General features: G+C 49.0%; 2 protein-coding genes across 2 annotated transcripts; one reads left to right on the plus strand and one right to left on the minus strand.

The window, feature by feature from the left end:
* Window positions 1-203: 203 nt before the first annotated feature.
* Window positions 204-506, minus strand: LOC136455513 (uncharacterized). The gene has a single exon (XM_066455510.1). The coding sequence runs from the start codon at window positions 504-506 to the stop codon at window positions 204-206; it is 303 nt and encodes a 100-aa protein (XP_066311607.1).
* Window positions 507-4,704: 4,198 nt separating this feature from the next.
* Window positions 4,705-7,990, plus strand: LOC136451001 (selenium-binding protein 2-like). The gene is made up of 7 exons (XM_066451720.1): window positions 4,705-5,098; window positions 5,617-5,812; window positions 5,914-6,141; window positions 6,434-6,665; window positions 6,789-6,896; window positions 6,983-7,255; window positions 7,532-7,990. Exons 1-7 carry the CDS (start codon window positions 4,957-4,959, stop codon window positions 7,814-7,816), a joined length of 1,464 nt encoding a protein of 487 aa, XP_066307817.1. The 5' UTR covers window positions 4,705-4,956; the 3' UTR covers window positions 7,817-7,990.
* Window positions 7,991-10,157: the final 2,167 nt, after the last annotated feature.

A 10,157-nucleotide genomic window follows, 5' to 3' on the forward strand; every position in this document is an offset into this window, starting at 1 on the left:
ACCGCTAAAAGCTTCGCAATCTCCTCGCCGACGGCCCTACGTTTCTCCTCGTCGAAGCGACGCATGCACTGCTTCATCGGCTTGGAGCCTGGCCTGATCTTCAAGGTGTGCTCGATGACTTCTCTCAGAATGCCTAGCATGTTCGAGGGTCTCCACGCAAAGATGTCTCTATTGGCGCGGAGGAAGTCGATGAGTGCGCTTTCCTATTTGGAGGAAAGTGTGGTGCCGATGCACACCACTTTGCCCTCGGAGCCGTTGAGGTCTATGAGGACCTCGTTGGCGCACTCTACAGGCTCAAAAGACCCAGCCAACCGCCTGGGGTCGGGTGCTTCTTCGACGACCTCCTCCCTGATGGCCGCAAGCTCTTTGGTGGCATCAATTGCCACGGCGTGTTCGCAACACTCGATCTCGCACTCGTAGGCATGCTGGAAGGAGGTGCCGATGGTGATGACCCCGCATGGACTTGGCATCTTCAACTTCAGATAGGTGTAGTTGGGGACAGCCATGAACTTCGCGTAGCATGGTCATCCTAGGATGGCGTGGTAGGTTCCGTAGAACCCGATCACCTCAAAGGTAAGGGTCTCCATCCTATAATTGGTTGGATTCCCGAAGGTGACAGCAGATTGATCTGCCCAAGTGGCACGACCTGCTTTTCAGGCACGATGCCATGGAAAGGCGCCCCGGTCGATTGGATGCGCGATCGGTTGACGCCCATGGCGTTGAGCATTTTGGCGTACATGATGTTGAGGCCGCTGCCTCCATCCATTAGCACCTTGGTGAGCCGCTTCGTGCCGATGATCGGATCGACCACGAGCGGGTATCTTCCTGGCTGTGGGACACTTTCCGAGTGGTCGGTCCGATCAAAGGTTATGGCGGACTCAGACCATCGGAGGAAGGAAGGCACAGCCGGCTTGGCCGTATAGACCTCGTGGCGCGCAAGCTTCTGGCGGCGCTTGGAGTCGTAGGCCGTCGACCCTCCGAAGATCATGAGACGGCCATCCAGCGTCGGAAATCCGCCGTCCTTCCCCTCGACATCGTTTGCGACCGGCTTGGGCTCCTTCCTATGCCCCCTTTGTTGGAGCCTCTGGACAAGAACCGCTTTACGAGGACGCAGCCCTTGTATAGGTGCTTGACAAGGAAAGCATGGTTCAGGCATGACCCTTCGAGTAGCTTCTCGAAGTGGTTCGGGGTACCCTCGGCGGGCTTTTGACCCCCCTTGCGGTCGGCAGTGGCAACGATCGAGCCTTGCGCCGCTGCTTGTTCTTCTTCTTGTTGGGACGATTGGAGGCGCCTTCGCCGGCGTCCTCATCCCGCTTTGCCTTGCCTTTGGGGCTGTCGAAAATCGCCCCGACCGCCTCCTCACCCGAGGCGTGGGTGGTGGCGATGTCGAGGAGCTCCTTGGTGGTTCACGGGCCCTTACGTCACATGGGAGTGTTCGGATAGTAATAATAAAACAAATTACACAAGTCCTCAGTAATCCGTGAGACAAATTTATTAAGCCTAATTAATCCATTATTAGCACATGTTTACTGTAGCACCACACTGTTAAATCATGGACTAATTAGGCTTAAAAAATTCGTCTCGCAAAGTAGTTGCAATCTGTGCAATTAGTTATTTTTTAGTCTATATTTAATACTCCATACATATGTCAAACATACGATGTGATAGGGACTAAACTTTAGGAGGAATTAAACAAGGCCAGATCAACCCCATTATTAAACTTCCCTAAAAAAAGAAATAAAAAACTCCATTATCGGACAACTACACTCTAGAATTGTTGGAGCAAATGGACCTATTTGATATATAGCTTAGCTGCAGCTCTAGAAATAAGAGGTTCTTATGAGAAAGGCATAACATATCCTTGGATGATGGTTCTTGTGTGTTTCGATGTATATCAAACATATGCGTGAATGTGTTCTTTTATAGGCACATAGTGTTTGCTAGCACTTACGTATTAAAAGCTATGTATTTAGAAAAACTAGAATAACTTATAATTTAGAAATGAGGGAGTATATTATAAATAATTTAGTCACTATGGGGGGCTGATGAGGCAGCAAACTGCAACGTCGAAGAAGGCGACCTAGGCGAGGACAAGGTCTTGGGGGAATTGCGGTAGGAGATGTTGCTCCGCGACTGGGCCACTACGGGGATGTGGTGGCCCTGGCGGAGAAGCTCTCGAACCGTGGTCTCCGAGGCTTACAATGTGCGGAAGGCTACACCACCGGCGCAAGCACGGGTGCTGAAGCCGCGGAGGAGGCGAGGAGCGGGCCCGGTCATGGCGTCGAGTTGCTTCATATTATTACTAATGATTTCTATCCGGTTGACAAACATGCGTTGCACACTGTGAGGTTTAGCTAATCCGGTAGTCACTTAGGTTATAGAGCCTAGATCGACCGTGCGAACTAACAGTAAAAAAATAAGTGCCAAATTGTCTCATCTCTATGATAAAAGCCACATATTTTGGGCGCGTTTGGTTTCTTGGACCGTCACTGTGCTACCTTACCGAGCAAGATTTTGTGAGTGAGACTCCGGTTTGGTTTTCTTGCTTGCTTCTCTCGGGGTTTGTGCTAGCAAGATTTCCCTGGTTTTTGTGGGAGAGGCAAAACGCCTCGCCGGCCTGGGCGAGCTTCTCGTTTTCTACACTAGCAGGGCAAGGTGAGGTTAGGCGTGTTGGCTATGAGAACCAAACACGTCCTTTATCGTCGTGCCAACTCCGCTTCTCTCGGCTATCCTTTGTCAAAATAACCTGTCTACGAGAAAGATCTCGACTTTTAAAGGGGCCTTAAGTTTTCACAAGTTCTTGTTAATAACATTTGGGACATCCAAAAATTGATCACGATTAAATAATGAAATTTCACCGAGAATAGATCATTTGGGTGTAAACCCCAGTAAATACATCTTGTTCTTCTTGGGTTAATTGGAGATTAGCAACACGTGGAAACGTAAAATAGCTACATGTCTCGAAACATGAAAAGAAGGTGTGGACCATATAACACGTCATCACTATCAAATGCTCACTCGGATTAAACCAAACAGTAAATATATTCCAACATTTCACAAATTTCCCTGCATCTTGCATTTTGCATGTAATCCAAACATTAAAAGCTGGATCATATATAGCTTCGACATTTTGCTGATTCTACACTCCTGCCTATCGCTATCAGGTCGCCTGCGTGTACGTGACAAGATAATGCCAAGCTAAAGCACGCACGTCGTAAACTGTTTCTCTGATGCTCTCGTCAAAAAAGAAAAAGTTTCTCTGATGCGCTGCACTACTTGCATGCTAATAAAATAGTGCAGTATAGTACAGCAGTAATGAGAGCCCGTTGAGCTGTGATATTATTATTATCACGATCCTGATTGCCAGCGGCAGCGATGCAATTATGCTCACTAAAGTCGAGATGAGGAGCAAGCGTATGTGATCATGCATCCAGAGGTACATGAGAGCCGCCAGCTAGCCACTCGGATCTGCCACTGGCGTCTTGCGTGCAGGCAGCTTCCTCATGTGATGAATCCTGATCGATCCGGTGGCATTCCGATCCCATGGCTAGGGATATCCTCGTCTCTCCAGGATTTGCTCTAGAGAACGGGAACCTTAGGCTGCGGCTGCGGATCACTGCAGTTCTCGTGCTCGATTTGCCGTCTGACGTGTTCCGGGCGTTCTTAAGCTTATCTGCCAACCAAGAGGATACGTTTTTGTATGGTCAGATCCGTCTAGCGTTTTTCTATCTTTTTGACAAAACGGACGCTCTGACAAGCAGGAATGCAGGATCCAGGTCGGGGCAGAGAGAACGTACGGGCTTGCGATGAGATGCGAGGGTGGACCAGCAGTTTTGACCTGGCGCCCTGGTCTGGGAGGTGGGAGAAGAGAAAGAACCTGGGCAACTCTGCCAAGTCAACCAGGCAACACTTCCTGATGCCGATGCGTGCATGTGGAGTCTGCTGGCGCGGTGGGTGGCCAATTTGGCCATGCACGGAGATGCATCACAGCATCAGCATCAATGCATGCTACTACTCCCCTGCAGCCGGCCGGCCCAACTGCCCAAGTGCCGTGCGTGCGCTCAGCTCACTCACTGCGTCGAGATCGGAACCATGCAACTTCACAGCGACAAGCCGACAGCGTTTCACTTCACGGCGGCAACAACAATGAACCATGAGTCAGAAAGCAAGCATCCAAGTGCAGATGGCGTCAGTTGTGACGCTGCCGAACGGAAGCCCATGCCAGGACAGTGGAAAAGCGGAGGTAATGCCGATGGTCCTGTCTCCAGCCTCAAGCACGCGCGCGTCTGACGTGGATGTGGATCGGTCGATCCAAGCAAAGCGGCGGCCTTAGCAAAGTGAGCTACTAGTCGGGTCGGGACGGGAATGGCCGTGCACGCGAGGGGTTATGGTAGTACTTGTCTTATGCCAGGTCGCGCGGCGGAATTACCGGCCGTGTCTTCCTAGCCGGCGTCGCTCTCCGTTTCCCGTGCGTCCTCCCGTCCTCCGGTTGTCCCGCGGCGGGCCACGCTGGCTGGATCCCACCCGCCCGCATTATCGTCCAGATACGACGACACCTCGCTCCCGCCACGCCGTGGGGCCCAGGTTCACGCACACCTCCCTGTCGTCACGCTCCTCCTCCGCACGCATCGCGGCGCGCAGTCAACGGACCCCGTGCCTCCACGTCCCAGCCGGGGACGCTATAATTAGGCCTGCCTGCGCCTGCTCGCCTCGCCAGAAACTGCAGCCACACCAAGCCATTAGCCGTCTCCTCCCTCATCTCCTCTCGTCCGACGCAGGTGATCCGCGGTCGGGTGAGTGAGTGAGCAGCTTCGCTTCTCCATCCATCTCCCCATTCTTCCCTCCCTACCCCCGGCCCGGCGGCGGTACGTGACCTGACCCCGCAGCGCTAGCTCGTCGGAACGGCAGGTGTCGGCGCGCGACCTGAGAGCACAGCACCGGGGTCAGGCGGAAAAGATGGCTGGAGCAGCGGCGGCGGCGGCGGCGAACGGAGGGGCGTGCTGCCACGCTGCCAAGGGGCCTGGGTACGCCACACCGCTGGAGGCCATGGAGAAGGGACCCAGGGAGAAGCTCGTCTACGTCACCTGCGTCTACAACGGTGCGTGCTTTCTTTGCCGAATCATGCGTATAGGACTGTAGGAGGATCCTGCTCGGACACATGGGGCGTACGCGTAGATCTTGGAGGATTAGTCAGGAGTTCATGGGCGAGTAATTTAATTCGCAAAGTTTATTTAGTATAGGACAGGTGGGCTGTTGTTACTAGCATGGATAGGGACCCTTTTATATAATTTAGCCTGCAACAGACAAGAATTGTTCTAGCTTAGATCCCAAATTCTTTTTGGAACTCGATTAAATAGGGCTTTGTCCATGTCCTTTGCAAATGAGACTGTGCTTTGGGTTGTCAAAAAAATAAGACTATACTTGGGTTCAGTTAGTTTGCAAACTTAGCGCGTATGAACACTACCTGCTCCAAAACATTTTCTGTTCATGACAGGGGTTCACATAGTTTCTCCTTCGGGGAACGTCTACGGATCGCACAAACCATGTGAACACTGCAGAGATTGGATGTTCGCCTTGTTGGGAATTATTCATGTGGATTACATATGATTTATGCAGGTACTGGAATTAACAAGCCGGATTACCTTGCGACGGTGGATCTGGATCCCGACTCTCCTACATACTCCCAGGTGATCCACAGGCTCCCAGTCACCCACATCGGCGATGAGCTGCATCACTCTGGCTGGAACTCCTGCAGCTCCTGCCACGGCGATCCATCAGCCAAGCGCCGCTTCCTGATCCTACCTTCGCTGCTGTGAGTATCAAATAAGTGGAGATGGTCTGAATCAATTGACTAACTCGACTACTGACCTCATGACTGAAAATATGTGGTGTGGCTTCAATGGTTATTTGCAGGTCAGGTCGTGTGTATGTCGTTGACACAGCGACAGACCCGAGGGCACCATCCTTGCATAAGGTGGTTGAGTCTGAGGACATTGCTGAGAAGACTGGGCTTGGGTTTCCTCACACGTCTCACTGCCTTGCATCTGGTGACATTATGATTTCTTGCCTTGGGGACAAGGAAGGGAATGCAGCTGGCAATGGCTTCCTGCTGTTGGATTCGGAGTTTAATGTCAAAGGCCGGTAAGTTCTTCTCACAGTTTAGGCCCATTGATATTGAAGTGTAGCATGTAACTATGGCCAATTACAGAGCATATAGCCTATTATCGTAGAACTACAGTTTGCCACATTGACAGTAACATAAGATTAAGAGCACACGATCAAGACTTGTATAATGGGTGTAGTTCAAGTAATGTGCTCTGAAATAGCTGCAGATGTATGGCAAATTGCTTGACATGTGAAAAACAGAGAGATTCATTATGCTGATCTCTGTGTCTTCATTAATTATTAAGTCTTTGCACTTTGCTACATGCAGTTGGGAAAAGCCAGGTCATAGTCCATTGTTTGGATATGACTTCTGGTACCAGCCCCGCCACAAGACGATGATCAGTTCATCATGGGGAGCCCCTGCAGCGTTCAGGACAGGTTTCAATCTTCAACATGTCCAGGATGGCCTGTACGGAAGGCACCTGCATGTGTACGACTGGCCTGGTGGTGAGCTCAAGCAGACACTTGATCTAGGTGACACTGGACTTATTCCCCTTGAGGTAATATAATAGTCTATATTTGTACTTTTGAGCTGTTTTTGTTTCACTGTAAATGCTACCAGAATAGTATGGTGCTTCCAGAGCCTGTTGTAACACTTCTCTGTTTGTTTGTTTCACCTGCAGGTGAGGTTTTTACATGATCCATCAAAGGACACTGGCTATGTCGGCTGTGCTTTGACAAGCAACATGGTGAGATTTTTCAAGACCGCGGATGGATCGTGGAGCCATGAGGTTTGTTCATGCTACATGATAAGTTCTTTCCCACCTAATGAACTTGATTTTCCAACTTGCTTACGTTCCAATGACTGCGCTTGTAGGTTGCTATCTCTGTAAAACCATTGAAGGTCCGCAACTGGATTCTGCCAGAAATGCCAGGATTGATAACTGATTTCGTTATCTCTCTTGACGACCGTTATCTCTACTTGGTAAATTGGCTTCATGGTGATATCAGGCAGTACAACATTGAGGATCCTGCGAAGCCTTTCTTGGCTGGACAAGTATGGGTTGGTGGTCTTCTTCAAAAGGGCAGTGATGTCGTCTATGTTACTGATGATGGTCAGGAAGAACAGTATAATGTGCCTCAAGTCAAGGTAATCTTCCCTCTTGAAACCTTCTGAAACGAGAAAATTTTTATAATTGTTACAGTTTGGATTTTAGTGGTGGTTACAGTTGGTTCATTGTGGAGTGTTACCAAATACCGAACTACATCACATCCATTTCTACAAACTGTGTTTTGCATTGTCAAGCTAGAATACTGGCACACTTGGAATGCTAATGAGCCATAACGCTTCCTGAAATAACCAAGATGGAGAAAATACAGTGGAATTTTGATTAATCTGATTCATCGTATGTTTCTTTGTAATCAGGGTCATCGACTTAGAGGTGGACCACAGATGATTCAGCTGAGCTTGGATGGCAAGAGGATATATGTAACCAACTCACTTTTCAGCCGTTGGGATGAGCAGTTCTTTGGTGATGATCTTGTCAAGAAGGGCTCCCACATGTTGCAGATCGATGTCGACACCGAGAAAGGAGGGCTGGCTATCAACCCCAACTTCTTTGTAGATTTTGGCACCGAGCCTGATGGTCCTGCCCTGGCCCATGAGATGAGATATCCTGGTGGGGACTGCACCTCTGATATATGGATCTGAGGTCAAGGATTTGGCATAACAGGCTGAAGGAGATCCCCGCTGTTGTATGCACTGTAATTAACATGGTATCCGTGCAGTATTTCATCTTGTATTGTGACTGTTGCCAGTGGAATAAGGCATGGTTTCATGAGAACTTTAGATTAATAAAAGAAGTATAGATTCTAAATTTTCTGATTGCCGTCGGCTCTGCCGTCTTGGTATTGTGTATTGTGAGATTTCTGGTAAAGCAGGCACTCTCTCAGGAGTGGGTTGCAGCACCAGAACTGGAGTATTTTTTATCACTATGCACGATTTGACAATGTTCCCCAACCTCCTCAAGCTTGCGATGGTCTACTGCACTGAAATGGACAAAGCTCCTCAACCTCAAAGCTTGTAGTGCTCTACTGCACGCTAAAGTCAACGCAAGTGCAAGTGCAAGTGGCTCAAACGCTACGGAGTGCCAAATCAAGTCCAATGCAAACTCTAAACGCAGACCATCTCAAGCAAGGGTAATCTCTTGAAGGGATAAAATTTATCTCAATCTTTTTCAATCCCCTCTAACCCCTGCTAAAGCAAAATTTTAAAGCAATGGACCAACTCGCTTTGCTCGCTAAAATATATATATAATAATAATACCTCGTTTAATCGACTGTAACAGTAAACTCCGTTCAAAAATGACTAAAAGAGAAGCGAGCTCCGCGCAGGCACGGCGCGCGCTCTTTACAAGGCGTCGCTGCTAGCCAAGCCGCAGGGAAATGGGCTCGCTGTGGCCCATCAATAGCCAGCCCACTAAAGAATCCCTTGGGCCTGGAAGGCTGAAATTCACTCATCGTCTCCTACTCTCCTTACTGTACTATACACAGCTACACTTGGCTTGGTCAGAGTTTGAAGCGGCCATGCCCTGATCGATGCGGCCTCCCCGTCCCGCCGTCGCCCTGCCGACGCTCCTCTCCCGCCTTCGCGCGTGCAGGTCCGCCTTCCACGCGCTCCAGTGCCACGCCCTCCTCCTCACCTCGGGCCACCTCGCCGCCTGCCCGCTGCGCGCCTCTCCAACCTCCTCCGCCTCGCCCTCGCGTCGGTCCCCCGGCGCCGCCGCGCTCGCGGACGCCGTCTTCTCGCGCCTCCCGGAGCCCGCAACTTAATTGCATTCGCCGGTCAATAGACATGGAATCCAGTCCTCTTGCATCATCGACTCTGAAATCTGAATGAACTATGCGTCATGTCACGTTGCAACATTTGATCAGCTTAATTCTGAAACCAACATATGAACATAGAACCTGATTTCATAGTTAGGAGTAGAGGCTTGCAGCCAAGCACAGAAGCTAGAGCTATGTACATCAAGAACAACTCTGAACTCTGCCTGGATCTTTTGTTCATTGGAGCAACGCTACTAGTTGTTCTTACAACTGCATGCTGCTAGGAATCCCTGAATCTCTGAATGTTCTCTGAAACTAGTACATTTCGCGCATATGGATGGCAGCATATCAGCAAGCACATCGGAAGCTCTGTCTCTGCTGAAAGAAAAACTGACCTCGAACGCCAGTGGTTTGCAAATCGCAACTTCGCACTGGCGAATTGCACATGTGTGCAAGCATCGTGCATTTCCGTGCCTGCCAATGCCAATAACGTGAGCTAGTGGACTGGGCTTAAATGGCTTGCGGGGTAGAGACGACCCCACGAACAGAATAAGCCCAAGAGGCCAGATTTATTGGCTAGAAGGCCATGAAGGCTCCATGGGTCCCACTGGTGTAACTGGGCCCGCCGCAACAACAAAGCGCTATGCAACCACGAGTTGGCAACCACTCTCTGTCTCAAAAGAATAAAAAATGAACTCCAAAGTCGGTAATTTTACTTGAATGAAATATCTTCAGTCGGCAGATGAAAATATCTCTCCTGTGGAAGACTGGAAAATATTGGGACCGATTTTTCTATTTTCGTTTTTTTACTTGATGCCTTGATGGTAGGTAGCAATTTATAATTAACATAAATTTTACCCTATATAGGAATGTTAACAAAAACTGTCTCTTATGTAGCACAATGTAAAATGCATTATAAGTTATTGTGTGTTATATAAGCTAAAACTCATTAATTAATTTACCAATTGCTGATTCCACGATTCTGTGACTGATGGTAGATCCAATACGGTAGAGTTTTCTAAATTGTCCATGGCATGGTAAAAAAGTGAATTTTCTTAAATAATCTTAGTGTTTCTTTGCAACATAAAAATAGTAGAGTTAGATTTTTACTTCTTGTTCAGCTAGAACCCATTAATTTCCCAACGACCTTCACATCATGGAAGGACTATTCAAATTAAAAAAATATTTTTCTCAATTATCTACTTATGTTTCTTCTTTTTAACTAC

Source organism: Miscanthus floridulus, chromosome 5, assembly GCF_019320115.1.
Source record: "Miscanthus floridulus cultivar M001 chromosome 5, ASM1932011v1, whole genome shotgun sequence".
Classification (NCBI taxonomy): Eukaryota; Viridiplantae; Streptophyta; class Magnoliopsida; order Poales; family Poaceae; genus Miscanthus; species Miscanthus floridulus.